Source organism: Pipistrellus kuhlii, unplaced genomic scaffold (assembly GCF_014108245.1).
Source record: "Pipistrellus kuhlii isolate mPipKuh1 unplaced genomic scaffold, mPipKuh1.p scaffold_m20_p_14, whole genome shotgun sequence".
NCBI lineage: Eukaryota > Metazoa > Chordata > Mammalia > Chiroptera > Vespertilionidae > Pipistrellus > Pipistrellus kuhlii.
In genome coordinates this window covers 14,961,200-14,977,108 of record NW_023425449.1, presented here as the reverse complement: position 1 = coordinate 14,977,108, position 15,909 = coordinate 14,961,200, and the positions used below count along the sequence as shown (strand labels likewise).

At 40.2% G+C, this 15,909-nt stretch overlaps 1 protein-coding gene across 1 annotated transcript in view; it reads left to right on the top strand.

Moving 5' to 3' along the window:
• The window catches only part of TRHR (thyrotropin releasing hormone receptor), a 32,833-nt gene extending 17,293 nt beyond the window's left edge, over nt 1-15,540 (top strand). Inside the window, exon 3 of the mRNA XM_036437386.2 lies at nt 13,186-15,540. Coding sequence (XP_036293279.1) covers nt 13,186-13,593 — 408 coding nt within the window. The 3' untranslated portion in view covers nt 13,594-15,540. The remainder of the gene's footprint in view (nt 1-13,185) is intronic.
• The last annotated feature ends 369 nt before the right edge of the window (nt 15,541-15,909 follow it).

The following is a 15,909-nucleotide window of genomic DNA, read 5'->3' as shown; positions in this document are numbered from 1 at the left end:
AAAACAATTTTTCCAAAAGAAAATACATTCTATGTTCTAATGCAGAACCAAAGCATCTCCCAGTGGCAGGAATGGGACCGCTAGGTAAGCCAGAGATTGAGAGAGGTTTCAGATGAAGGTTCCTTTAACCCAAATACAGTGTCAGCTCTCTAAGAAACACTTGTCCTTTTAGGGCCAGACAGACAAGAGACTGCCATCTTTTCTGTGGTAGCCAGAGTGGTTAAAGCACCGATTGGGACAAACTGTCTGGATGGAATTCCAGTTTTACCACCTGCAGGTGGAATATGGCTTCGCTCATTTGTAAGATGGAGTTAATGATCCTACCTTCCTCACAATGCTATTGTTGAGGGTGAATGAGCAATATGCATATGTGCTGCCAAAGCGAACACGGAATGAGCAATATGTAAATAAAACACTTAGAACAAGGGTTCAGGCACAGTAAGTCATGAGTATTTTCTATTACTAGTTTCAAACATAGCTTTCACTTTTCTAGCGTTTACTATGTTCCAAACACTAGTCTAAGAACTTGGTATACATCATCTCAGTTATCCACAGCAACCCTGGGAATTAGGTAAGATTTATTTCACCATTTTTCCAGAATAGGAAACAAAGACTCAGAAATAGTAACAGGCTCCAAATTCTAACAGCTGGTAAGTGGGGGGAGCTGGGATCCCAACACAAGTGACTGCTATAAATGAGGAGTCTCTGACATTGATTAATTAGGAGAGTCTGATTTAAACACACAGAGAGATGAGAGAGAGAGAGAGAGAGAGAGAGAGAGAGAGAGAGAGAGAGAGAGAGAGAGAGAGAGAGAGAAGAGTTTGTCTTTCTCTGGGCCAGGAGTGTAAATTGCCATCAATCAAAAGCACAACTTCTCTGACTGGCTCCTGTCCTGATGCCTGTATGACTCCTGATTTAAACTTCCATGACAGCACATGCCTTCTGGGGAAGTTGCTTCCACAATTACTAAAGGACAGCGTTATCATTGCATTTTTCGGTGATACATTTTAGAGAGGGCAATGCCAACCATGATTCTGTCATAGGAAAAAATCAAACATAAAATCAAAACTTTGGTCCACAAGCTGACAGCCAGTATTACTAGTATTTGGCCCACATTTCTCTTAGGCTCTGTGGATAATTAGATGAAGAACTTGAAAAAATTAGCCATAAATCCTCATTGTGATTTGAAATCCTCTATATGTCCTTTGTCCATTTTATTAGAAGTGTTCAACTCTTCCATTGGTTGGCAAACTAAGGTCATGGGCCAAATTCATCTCTACTGCTGGTGTTTCCAAATCAGGTGTTCAGGAAGTACAGCCAGGCCCATTCTTTTATGTGTTGTCTGTGGAGGCTTTCACGTCACGGCAGAATTGAGCGGTTGTATGGCCCACAAAAGCTAAACTATTTGCTACCTGATCCTTTATGGTTAAAGCTTGCTGACCCCTCAACTATGTCTATGTAAAAGTATATTTGTGAAAATATTGTATGCTTAGTAAAGACACCAGCACATGACAGGTGCTCAAGAAATAAATGATAAAACATGTTTGGATTCCACAAAATTACAAAGACAGGAAAGTTCAAGCTGATCACAGACAGCCAAAATTAGCAGCTAGTGAGTCCCTGCCTCCATCTTGATTCTGTATCCCCTAGTAGGGGTGTCGAACTCAATCAGAGAAGGGGCCAAAATCTAAAATCCAGCCTAAATCGCGGGCCAAATGGTTTACTGAACAGTCATAAACTGTCATTGTGATGGAAACGCAGCGGAGTGCAGTGATGACAGCGTGGTGCGGGCCACATTGCAAGGCCTGGCGGGATGGATTTGGCCCGTGGGCCTTGTGTTTGACACATGTGCTAGAGAAAATGCTTGGGCCCTGCTATGGGAGCAGCCTTGATTTCAATGGGCCCTAAAAATACAAACTTAAGATGCAGGATGACATTTAGAGAGAAAGCTTCACGAGTGACAGAGAAACCACCCATGAATAAATATGAAAGGAAATAGATGAACACAGAGCAAGAAGCCTATCAAAGTGAGATTTGTATCTTTGCATGGCAAATCTTACCTTACCTTGGCATATATTAACATATAATAGTATTAATCAACATCCCGTAATGGGAAATGAGCTCAACATAAATCATATGGAGTCAGCATCTTCTTAGCTCTTTACTTTTCTTGGGTTCTTCATAACAATACATCCAATAATTACTTCTAGAGTAACAGACTAAATAACAGAATAACAATAGAATAAAATCCCCAAGAACATTTTCTTCACCAGAATTATAGTCTGATCTATCATGCCCCTTTTTGAGACTGAATCTTTGCCCATTGATTTTAATGTTTAACTTCAAGCATTTTTTGATGCCTAGCCTGGTTTTAGCGGCTAGTGAGAAAAATAAGCAATACACACTGTTTCTGTCATCAAGATCTTAAATATCAGAAAAAAGCCCCAAAATAATAATAGTATTTGTATTAGAGCTGAAAATACTAAAGAATAACATAGTGGATTCCTTCCTTTCCTCCCTCCCTTTTTTCCCTCCCTCCCTCTCTCCCTTCCTTCCTTTCTCCTTCCTTCCTTCCTTCCTTCCTTCCTTCCTTCCTTCCTTCCTTCCTTCCTTCCTTCCTTCCTTCCTTCCTACCAGGTGCCAGATCTGCATGTTGCTTCTTGCAGGCAGGGTAGGGATCTTCAAGGAGCCATCATTCTAGGGAGTGAAGAGAGGCAATAAACAGGTAAACAAATGAAGTAACAAAACCCTTTCAGAAAGTGACTATTAGGATAGATGAAATAAATGGGGATATGAGAGAAAGTGATAGGGAGGGCTTAGTTTCCACCATTCTCTCTATAATAATAACATCTCTAGATCTCTTTCTCTTCACCTATAAAATAAAGAGAATAGTTACTTTATAAAGACTGAATAACTCAATAAAGTATCTGGTGCTATGTTTAAAATATATTAAATGCTTAATAGAGTATCATCATCATCATCATCATCATCATCATCATCATCAAAGGCTTCTCTGTCACTTCGTTAAATCTTCCACATTTTCCCAGAGACTGAGATATATAATCACTCTAAATATAATATTAGATATTGTTTTTTGAGGACCACACTCTATGCTGGTGCTTTATACAAATCACCTCATTTATTCTTTATACTTACTCCTGTTTCACAGATAAATAAACTGAGGCTTAGAAGGGTGAGCTGTCTTGTCCAATGGCATACAGCTAGTAACAGGAAGAACTAGAATTAGAATCCAGCTATGTCCGGCTCCCCAGCCTGTCCCCTTCACAACTATACTAATACTACAAAGTGTCCTGGACAACGTGATCCAATAGAGGCCCTGATGATGTAGTGCTCTGGGGTGAAAGCTTGGGCCTCACAGCACAGGACCAGCATGCCGTCGTTTGCATCACACACCTACAGAGCCAGGGGGTTTCTAGTCAAACAGGCAAGAAGCTGGTCCATGAAAGAAACTTCATTCAACCTGTTAGTTTAACACAGAGTAGTCATAAAGCTAGGTCTCCTTACTAGGGATGCAGATTTCAAGGCAAGCTAAGAAACACAACACCCCTTTAGATCAGAAAGTTCTAATATATGTTACAAACTGTGTTGTTTTTCCTTTGTTTTTTTTAAAAAAATATATTTTATTGATTTTCTACAGAGAGGAAGGGAGAGGAATAGAGAGTAGAAACATCGATGAAAGAGAAACATTGATCAGTTGCCTCCTGCACACTCCCCACTGAGGATATGCCTGCAACCAAGGTACATGCCCTTGACCGGAATCGAACCTGGGACTTTTCAGTTTGCAGGCCGACGCTCCATCCACTGAGCCAAACCCATTTGGCACAATGTGTTTTTACATCCTCCTTGCAATTGATCTTCCAATATGTTTTCATATATGAACTGCTGACTCTCAAAAAGCTTTGAGTGATAATGAGTAGTTAAGCTGAGACTTCAAACCATGTCTCCTGATCTTGAGTCCCGTGCTTAGCATATTCTGAAGCTAACACCAGTGGAAAACGCTGAATTTGTGGTTTGCTGAAGGAAAGAGATGAGCCACCTCCATGTTTGTTGTCTCTGTGAGTCCTTTAGGACAGCTAGGAAGTTAGGTCTGAAACTCCAGGGGCATTAGCATGGTCCAGGCAGTCTTCCCCGGGAGATACACAGGCATGGGAGGAGCTGGCTGCCTCCCAGGCAGGCTCAGCCCCGTGGAACTTTGTCCAAGACTTTTAGAAGCAAAACAACTCAACGCCCACTAAAAATTTGGCAGCCCTGAGAGCTTTCCTCCCCTCTCCATCACTCACGTTTTACATTTTAAAATATTCTCATTGATTTTCCATCCCCTGCTGCGTGAGCAGCTGAGGGATTGCTTCCCTGGATCAGAGTCCATAATGTCACCCTTACCGGGCTGTGTGGCCAGAGACGATCAGGGAGGAGATTAGATCGGGAAATATGTCCCTCAGAAAGGATCAATTTCTCCATAGAAGTATGACAGGTAGCATCTAGGCTTCTAGCTCAGAGCCGGCCACGATGCTTCATTCAGAATTTCGAAGGTCTGGTTCCAATGAGAAAAATGATCAGGAAAAGTAAACATGCCCTAGAGAGCAAAGGTAAGAAAACCACAGCAGGTGTATTACGGCAGACCTTTCCACATGCTTAGCCATTTGCCAATAATTTACCTGGAAGAGAGAACATAAAAAAAAAAAAAAAAAAAAAAAAGGCTAAACAGTCCTGGCCAGTTTTCTCAGTGGTTAGAATGTTGGCCTATGGACCAAAGGTCTGGGTTCAATTCCCAGTCAAGGGTATGTACTCGGTTGCAGGCCTGATCCTGGCCTGGGTCAGGGTGTGTGCCAGAGGCAACTGATCAATGTGTCTATCTCACATCAAAGTTTCTCTCTCTCTCCTTCACCTCCTTCCACTTTCTAAAAAACCAATGGGAAAATGTCCTCGAGTGAGAATTAAAAAAAAAAAAAAAAAATGAGGGTAGGGGCTAAAAGCACATGCAACCCACAGCAGACAAACTAGAGCTTTGTCCTAGCGTGGCCCATAAAAGAATTCAGAATGACATTTTATTTTCTAAATTAAGGTGTTATTATAATTTTGAATTCCAATTCTGCCAGCTGAGTTATTCCCTTCCCAGTGTGTTCCCAAATATCTGCCTCCAGCGAACAAGAAAACACGCAGGCAGCTGGAGGGGGCAGCCATTCAGCGAGCACAATTATCAGGCCACAATCAATACTGGCACCTCCGCACAGGCACCGTTGCTAATGTTGTGGAAAGTTCTGCATCTAATCCTTGGCTCTGGTTGCAAATGTTACCTAGTGCACAGCTGTTTTCCACCCTGAGAAGAACCTTGAAATCAGAAGCATTCAAAAACGTGTTGCATGAGGACTTCGTATCACGGTGTGAATAGAAATATCTTTGTTAGAGGCAACAACCCTTGGCTGGAAATAAAATTCTCCTTCTCCTACTTCACGCTCACATACAGCCTTCACCAATTCCACCCTTTCACTTCAGAATTAAATATGTTTCTTCCCCAAATTCAAGGTATTATAGTAAAGAGGTATTATAGTAACTTCGGCGTAAACATGGGTACCCAAGTATATGTAAGGTAGAGGTTGACTTTTATTCATTAGCATATGGTTTTTCTCAGCATTGATCTTATTCTCTGTAAAATGCAGGTAAAGTGGGACTGTTATGAGGAACACGCCAAGCACAGTACCTGGCACGTATTTTAATGCTCTTCTTCTCTTTCATCTGCTACTTCCTACTGATAGATTGGAATGCCTTCTCTTTAAACCTGGTTTTCCTCATTCTAGATGGGAACATGTTCAGAAGTACTGCACAGTCTGATTGGTGCTTCGGATTTCTTAGGATATATTCCTAGAAGTGGAATCAATGGGTCAAATGGCAGATCCATATTTAATTTTTTGAGGAAACTCCATACTGTTTTCCATAATGGTTTCACCAGACTCCCAGAGATTCTCAGAAAGTGAAGCTCACGATCACTCGGGGTCTCTAAGTGAACCTTCTCCATGACTGCCAAATGTTGAATGGGGCCCCGTTACCTTCTGTTAAATAACTTTTGTCTACCTGTTCCTTTTAAAACTTACACAAATTCAGTGTTTAAATTAGCAGTTCCCCTTTAGAAAGATGTATTTGTTTTCTTTCTAAAAGTGATACCTTTATATAACTCCATTTCTTCAACAATATTTCAGTTATAGTGAATTTTCAAAGATAAAATAATAGCAGGTCAGGAAGCCAGAGTCCTGGGTCTAGAAGGCACCCTGTTTTTAGTTGGCTATAAGGAAGTAAAATGAATTCTAGTAATTTCTTCAGCACTTCAGGAAACTGCAGCACCCCTGCAAATGCAGCAATTAAGATGATTCTCAGCAATCAGTGTGAGTAAGAGCTGAATCTGTTCCTTTGGTTTATCAACACCTTGAGAGATACATACATACACTCTGGGTACTATTTCCCTTGTCCTGGCTTTATAACCCCAAGTAACACAACCTAATTATGTGAAAATGATCATAAATATGTCTGAATATTGTGTCACCATTAGCAATACGTAAGCTAGATTTTCTAAAAATGTTAGAACTGGGGAAACTTTTCAAGATTGTACATTTACTGATTCTGGAAAATGAGGTCCAGACATAAGACCATGAGACCTAGAGTATTGATCTAGAGGTGATAAAGATGACAAAAGTATAAGCTGAGAAGGACTGAACCCAAACTCTTATGAGAACTATATGCCACTATTCCCCATAAATATAATGAAGAGTAATATATCTAGTCAAGCTTGAGTTCAAAATTTTAACCTGATCTTCATCATGGGGTCAAGGAGAGAAACTCATTGAGCTCTTAGACTGCCCTGTTCCCACTCTGCTCTTCTTAACCACCTCTGCTGGCAATCTGTCTCTTTAAACACTGCATTTTAATCAACAGATTTCTCTACCTCTATGCCTGGCCTTCAATATACTCTACAAAAAAAAAAAAAATGCCTGTTCTACCTCAGGGCTGACAATTGGCTCCATGGAGCTGGCATTTTCAGAAAAACCTCTGCCCTGCAGCTCTATCTGCTCTGGCAGATGCACCCCTCCTTCTGTCCTGGCAATGGAGAGCCAAACACCCTACAGAGTGTGGCATCGCCTCATCATATAAAAAGGATGGCCTTGTAATGGTTTCCACATGCTTTCTAGTCAAAAGGATGCTCCACTTCATTACCCAGTCTGCAGTTAGATTGAATTACTTCTCATCCCTAGGATAGGCCCCGCCACCTCATGTCTCTTGATCATCACACACACCATTATCGTGAAGACAGTGCTCACTTAAGAGTGCTTCCTGTCTCTCCTTACCTTCAGGTTTTGGCTTAGATGTCACAGAAACTGAAAGGCCCTAACCACCCATCCTCAACCTCAAGTTCAGATCAGGTGCTGTCCTAGAACTCCACATTTCCTCTATCTTAGCGTTTATCACATTGTATTGTAACTGCCCATCAGAGTACAAGGTAGCTGAAATCACTGGCAATGTCTCTCTGCATTACTGTCAAATCCACAAGGGCCGGGATTTGGACAGTTGCACAGCACGGCTGCAAATGAATCTCTGAGAATGAATGGATGAATTCTTTTCCAATCAAAAATATACTGTAAGATCATTTCCCCTGGATGATTATGTCATGCTGTTTCTCAAGGACATCTTGAGGCAGAGACTTCTATAAGGAAGTCTTATATAATTGCATAGCCCATGCTTTGCCTTGGCAAAAATGGCAATGCTTAGATATAATGGCCCAAGATATTTTCAAATTAGCATTTTTGTTACTTTATTTAGGATAAAGCATAACAACAGAAATAAAACTTCTGCTACCACTGTGAAATTAATTGAGGGTGAAAGACAATTTTCAGGACATTTTCTTTCTGGGTGTTTGTTCTCATACTCAGTAAGAGGTGCTAAAATCTAAGCTATAGCCACACTGAAAACTTGTGGAGTTAGCCCCAGGTGCCCTTTGTGGTAGGTATCTTCTTTCTCAGAGTCAACAATGCCAACAGCAAGTGTGAGATCTTGTCATCTCACCTGGCTTCCATGGTCTTCAAGAAGCAGAGAGCTGGAGAGATGGAGGAAAGTGTCCAGTGACACCTGTTACTTTTACTCATTATGCATTGGGAGGGGTTTCATCACATGAGCATGCCTAACTGCAGTGAGGGCTGGCAAAAGTGAGCCAGCTGTGCACCTGGGAGGAAGCAGAAAGAGGTTTAGTGAATAGGTGGCCTGCCTTCCCATCCCACCTCATGGGGCCACTGACTCCTCTTAGAAAGGAGTTGTTAGCTGCAGCAGAGAAGGATGGTGCCACACAGGGATGAGGGCAGTAAGTGCTCTGGTGATGATTAATGAGAAGAACATCTTTGATTTACCAAAGCAATGTATTCCTGAAGACAGTGCTCACTTAACAAAAGTAGTCCCGCTGGTGTTTCCTGGTGATCTCCCATTGGGGATTTCAAATAGGAATTAGAATTTCAAAAAAAAGGTGATCTGTTTGCAGGAGCCCATAGAAGGTGGGACACTAATATTTGTATTCATATTTATGGCCATCTTTAATACCAGCCATCCTCCAATCCCATTTCATAAAAGGGTGAGATTTATAATTAGAGTCAGCATGGTTTTAAATCCTGACCCCGCCATTTACTGGCTCTGTGACCTTGAGCTAACCTCTTTGTGTAACCTCTTCACTAAGCTTCGGTTTCTGTGACTGTGAGCTACTAAAGGTACAAATGCCTCAGAGGAGGTGGTGAGAATGGCCATAGACAGTGCAGGTAAAGAGCACAGTATGGCCCAGTGGGAGTGGCTCAGTGGTTGAGTGTGGACCCATGAACCAAGAGGTCACAGTTTGATTTTCATCAGGGCACATGCCCAGGTTTTGGGCTCAACCCCTAGTAGGGGGCTTGCAGAGGGCAGCCTATAGATGATTCTCATCATTGATATTTCTACCTCTCCTCCTTCCTTTTCTCTGAAATCAATAAAAACAAAACTTTGTGAACATTTTAGGAAGTGGTTATATTCAATCAAAGATATTTGAAATTAAATAAAAATAATTATGAGTAGAGTTACATGTAATCTCTGTTATTCCACTGGAGACATTTTCCTCTGGGTCAATCTTAGAAACTCATTAATATTTATTTCATTTCATACCTCCATAAATTTAAAAATATATATATTTCAAATAAAAAACTGAAATATATTAAGGACTCATTTTACTAATTAACCATCTCCATTTAAAAGGATTTTTGATATTAAAAAGTAAAGCACTTGTAAAAATTCTCTAACAATATGTTGGGGAACTGAAATCCACAAAAAGATCATGGTTGTATATTTTGAAAAGAATTCTTTCAATGCCCCAATTTATTCAACATTTTTTGAAGACTGTCATATCACATCTGGCACTAATTCCCTGGAGAAATAAATAACCTTCTTCCTGCCCTGAAGAACTCATTGTCTATTGAAGAGATGGACAAATACAGTTCATTGCAATAAAAAGTTTTGGGAGTGATGTTTAAGAGTTCATGGAGGGCTGTGGAAGCTCATGGCAGAGATTCTAAGCTCAAAACAGGTTGTTTTTCTTTGACACAATAAAAGTTACTTCCTCACTGACATTAAGTGAAGACAGAAGGTAGATATAAATGTGGATTCCATGTTTCATCTGACAACTGTAGAGGAAAATATAAAGGTAGATGAAAATCAACTTTTAAGTTCGGAAATTTAGTAGCAATAAGTTTGTTGGATTTATACTTAGAAGAAGTTACACGTTTTGGTGACAATGATGGGGATAACACAGTAAAAATATCATCATTGGATTGCAAACGGCTTTCACAGAAAAAGTGAAGCATAAAAGAATGAGGATGGACTTTGGCTTAAGTAGATTTAGGATGAATTACTGCTCTCTCACTTACTACCCATGTGTCTTTAGATATTTTCAACTGGTGTGCCATACAGTTAAATTCTTAAAACATGCAATATCTGACTTTTAGTCAGGATCACTTTTTATTCCTTAGCTTGTCAAATAAAAAGATGGCAACTGCCAACAAAACAATAGCAGTCCATTGATAAATGAATCAAAAGTATACCTATTTTTTGTTAGATAGGCAAAAAGTATATTTTTGGGTATGCTGCAGAATTTTAGTAATTAGTTTATGTGTGCCATGAAAAGGGTTAAAAATCACTGCTTCACACAGCTCACACTCCCTAAAACCCAATTTCTTAACACACAAAATAGAGGCAATACTAGCTTACACATAGAGTTATAAGCATTAAATATGATAATGTTCACATATCTTTGTGATGGGGCATCATGAAGGACTCAAATGTAGGCTACAGAATCCTTGGCAAGGAGTAGAAGGATGTTGGCAAGTGTGAAGCAGTAGCCTGATGTCAGAAATCTGGAGTGCTGGGCAGGAAACAAAGGCAGGGATGTGAGTGATTTTATGACAAGAAAGGTAGTAACTACTATGGCTCCTTCCAAAGCTCAGAATATTTATCACTGAATTAAGCTTTTGATTTCCTATGACCACTTATTTACTCATGATCTTAACTCTGCTTGGGAAAAATCAGGCTTCAAGAGGTACATTGTGAAAACCATACCTTCCCACTGAACAATGGCTCAACCACCAGGGAGCAAAATATGAAATGTAACTGTTCTACATGCACTGAGTTGGAAGAGATGCTCAGGAAACGATAAATGAGATGAACAGGAGGGCAGGGAACTTCCAGAACATGATATAACAGCCTGTGGAAGTAGAGAAAACACAGTAACTTGTGAACAGGAAGGTAGCTCACAAAGTGCCCTTGCAAGAAAGTAGTAGGTATCATTCAAGAGATGGGGTTCAAAAAGAGAAAAAGATAGCCGAAACCGGTTTGGCTCAATGGATAGAGCGTCGGCTTGGGGACTGAAAGGTCCCGGGTTAGATTCTGGTCAAGGGCATGTACCTTGGTTGTGGGCACATCCTCAGTAGGGGGTGTGCAAGAGGCAGCTGATCGATGACTCTCTCTCATCGATGTTTCTAAACTCTCTATCTCTCTCCCTTCCTCTCTGTACAAAATCAATGAAATATATTTTTTTTAAAAAGAGAAAGATAATGTGTACCCATGGGTAAGAAGTTTGATAGCAGTTGATATTTGGAGAGCCAAGAAGGAGGCAATTACTATAGACCCAGCAAGTCAGGACTAAGTCAGGACTCATGGGGAACTCCTAGGTAGGGGGAAAGAGATGCAGTCAATGGTAAGATAGAGCCCCACAATCGGAAGACTAGGAATGCGGGGGGAGAGAGGGAGAAAGTCTCACATAGGAGATGAAAATGGATCCTACAACCAGGAGTAAGTACCAGGTTTGGAGCTGAATTTATAGTAGATGCCAAGGAAAGAGTAGGTGTCTAGATGGGATCTTTATTTCTACATTGAAGAACTTTTAAAAGTCCTTGATAAAAATAGGATTCCCCTCATTGTCAGAACAAAATAGAGGCTTCAGTGAATCAGCTGAGAGGTCAAGAGGGAAAAAGGAGGAAGAATCAGATCCTTCTCTATGTTGTTGGGTATTTTCCAAATTCAGAACATTTAGAAAGTATGGGTTCAGGAAGCTGAAATTGCTCAAACACTGTGGGAAACTAAAGAGAGCTAGAACCTTGTTTTTAAATGTGTAAAGTCTCGCTCTTGAAGAAAAGCAGCCAGTTATGATCTCCCCCACTGCTACAACTTTAATACACCCTTCCTATAGTTGAAACACTGTGGTCTCTTTATGCAGCCATTAGTAAAAGGGTAAAATTTCCATAGCGCTTTAAAGTTTCAAAGCTCTTCTCGCATTCATTATTTTATTTTTCTCCAGACCTGTATGAAGTAAAAGCAACGATATAATCAGACTTAGTTCCAGGTGTAGAAATGGAAGTACAGATGAATGACTTTATTAAGGTCTTAAAAGCACTTAAACAATCAAAGCCAGATGATTTAACTTTGATTCCTGGCCAATTCCCAGCCTTTCACTGAACACAGAGATGAATGAGGGAAGAATTTGCTCAATTATGCCTTTCAATAATCTTGTCCCTGGCCAATCTTGGATATTGAACCTCATCTTCCCTCATATCCTAGCTCCTGTGCACTGCTTGGACTTAGGACCACACTAAGTTCCAGAGTTTGTTTCCTCTGGACTCCCTCTCCCTTTACCGCAGAGGAAAGCTGTGCATGTGAAGGGCAAAAGCCTTGGATTCCTGCCGACATGGATCCCAATCCCAGCTCTAAGGCTTTACAACTCCCACCACAGTGCTAACCAGCATCTGTACCCCCCTTTTTCTAATTGGAAAAATGGAGTATGCAATACCTATTTAAGAGAGTCTTAAGATTTTTAAATGAGATCACATATGTCAGGCACCTAGCATAGTGTCTGTCACATCGACATTCTATAACCATTGGCTTTCTCGCTGAGGACACTTTCTCCTTTTCAAGCTACGATGTTACCTTGTTTGACATAGGGGAGCAGGGCTGGCTCCATTTTACAGATGAGGTATAAGCTTAAGCACATTTCTTGGGATCACATATAAGGTAAGTAAAGATGGGATTAGACCCCAAGCCTCCTCATGTTTGTTGAAGACATGCATTTGGCACCCTGTGTCACATCCTCTTAGTGTTACTGGTTTCAGCCACAGCTACAGAGGATGGGTCCTACCTGGAGAGAATGTCCTACTCCAGGCACCCACTGTCCCCTGTCTATCATCTTCTCTGCCTCAAGGTTCTCTCTGAAGCCCCCAGGAGTTTCCAGGCAGGAGAATCCTGGAGTGTAAGGTTATTAAAGACCCTAAAGATATCCCTCAACAAAGCAGGGAGGGCAGCCAGTGGATAAATGCCTGTCCTCTCTTCCTCTGGACAGATAACCTGGAGTGCACTATTTGATTGCCAGTTTCCCACAATGGGAACCTTCTCCATAACACACCCTTGCTTTGGGCTTTTCTTCTTCTATGACACTCTCCTCCATACACTTGATTCGGCTTCCTGGGACTTTCTCACAGATAAACTTCCGATGCTTAAGTCCTTGTTTCAAACTACATCTTGGGAACTAAAGGTTGGGATGGGGGTTGCGTTGCTTTCACTCTTTTGCTTTGCTTTGTTTCCATTTGTGTTTACAGGCATTTCTCTCTCTGTCTCTCTCCACAGGTCACCAAGATGCTGGCAGTGGTTGTAATTCTGTTTGCGCTTTTATGGATGCCCTACCGGACCCTTGTGGTTGTCAACTCATTTCTCTCCAGCCCTTTCCAAGAAAATTGGTTCTTACTCTTTTGCAGAATTTGCATTTATCTCAACAGTGCCATCAACCCAGTGATTTACAACCTCATGTCTCAGAAATTCCGAGCAGCCTTCAGGAAACTCTGCAACTGTAAGCAGAAGCCAATGGAGAAACCCGCTAGCTATAGTGTGGCCCTAAATTACAGTGTCATTAAGGAGTCAGATCACTTCAGCACAGAGCATGAGGATATCACTGTCACTGACACGTATTTGTCTGCCACGAAAGTGACTTTTGATGACACCTGTTTGGCTTCTGAAATAACCTTTAGCCAAAGCTGACTCACGAGATAGAAGAAAATGGACCATAAAGTGAATCTGTGCAGTTAGCCACCCAAGAGAGGAAAAGACTGATACTTGTATGTGAAGACAGAGCAGACAGTCTTTTCCAGCGCTCTAACAAATCCTGGCCCAAGATAATCTAACCCACAGAATGACTCACATTTTCCTTCTAGTATCACAAAACTAATATCACAAAAAATGAAGCAGATCTGTGAAAGAGCCAAAGGGTGAAATCTGAGAGTATAGCCCTTTGCATTTAATGTGAGAAGTTCACTTTATTTTGGGGGCTATGAAGTTTAGATAAAACCTAGACATCAATTTACATTATTTATAATAACTCTATCAAATGTGATTTCTCAACTTCCCACCGAAGTATTTACATATGGGTGGGACAAAGTTAGGTTTACAGTTGTTCATATGGAAAATAATACAATAATTCATAAATAATAATACAAGAATAAACTCTGTGTTTTGCATACTCACAACTGGTAAGCCTACTTTGCCTCACTCTGTATTTGGTAATTTTGCAGCCTGTGAATGCTTAAGTGTTTGCATTTAGCATTTCAACAAAGTGCAGTGCTATGACATGAATATCTGAGACTACAGGAAAAAATAGAAAAAAATATTTTTTATTTATTGAGTAAAAATGAGATTTCAGACAAATATGTTCACTATACTAAAACAAATACAAAAGGAAATGTCATGATTCTTATAAAATTTTGAGATGATTTTTATATCTTACCAAGTAGACAATCATCATTTTAAGTGTAATGTAAAACAAACCACAGAATAGTTAAAATTATAAATTAGGAGGAAATGTATATTTAATTGTTAGATAAGTCCATCTCTTATCAACTCTTTGAGCCTCCTAAGAGATGGCTTAGACATGAGAATTATTCAAATTGAGTAACTGTGGAAATACAAATGAACACACAATTAATATTGAAAAACATTGCCAAGGTAAGACCAAGTATTCAAAATAAGGTTTCACTTGTCTCTGAAACTTTAAGAAAATCCTCCTTGAGTAAGTATCATTGTTTGTAAAGTACTGAGCCATGTCCAGGGAATAAATCATTCTCACTGACTGTAGCTTAAAAGATGGGAACCTTCTCAAAAGCTCACTTGCTGTTCTGTCAGTCAGTGTGACTCCTCTCTGATCACTATATATAGCTTACAGATTTTAACTTGTCTTCACTTGTCTTTCCTTGCTGCCTGCTTGTTATTTGTAGATTCTTTATCTTTTTTCAATTGCTAGTGATATTTTGTTTACAGAGTCTAAATCAAAGCAATGCAATATGCTGTTGGCTTTATTTTCAATAGACCTAAAACTGATTTCAACTCATAATCAGTATCTCTTTATAGCTATGATTTAGACTTGCTAGTCTGTATCAGTGATTATTACAGAGCTATGAATGTAAATTTTCCGAAGACAGTGTCTGGTCTTACTTTACTCCCTTTCAAAATGACTCATCTACTAAGATCTGGCCAATCACCATCTCCAAGTATATAAACTGCCCTTGTGATGACAGTAATAGCTAATTTTTAATGACTTGGCCAGAAGTACTGGGTACTTCTAAGTATCCCATAGGCTAAAATGTTCTCTCTCTAACCTGTATCTCTTTTTGTGCATTTTTCTGGAACCCAGTTGCTACTGATAATTATTCCACCCCACCTTCTTAATGAAGAAGACATCATTCTGTTTTAGAAACTTTTTAAAATGCTGCTTTGCCATCCAGAACCTCATTTCAGGATAGGCTTTTGTAAAAATTGGCCTCATCCACTCCAGGAAGACATTCATATCCTGTCACTGTGTCAGTAAACAAATACAGCAAATCTATATATGTAAAAGGCTAATATGCAAAGTGTTCCCATAGGAGTTCGACCAGGAGACCAAGAGTGCTATTGCTTGCTATGACATGCATTGACCACCAGGAGGCACATGGAATGAGGAAAGGCCCTAACCAGCAGCTGGTGGCTGGCAACCAGGGAAGGGAGGCCCTGGCCAGCAGCCATAAGGCCTGATTGGCTCTGATCTCCAGCCAGACCTAGGGACCCTACCCATGCATGAATTTCATGTATCGGGCCTCTAGTATTTATATAAATTCTCTAAACATCTATCTGCATGACACTAAGAAACCTATTTTAACTGACTTGCATCCTGAATTAAATGTTAATCTTGAAAGCACCAGAGGAACCCAACCCCAAACCACGTGAGCACATGTGCAGGTGTGTAAAAACACAGACACACATATGTAAATAAACTGCTTAACAAAGGGAATTGCAATATATTCAATTTTTTTCATTATGGAAAGAACT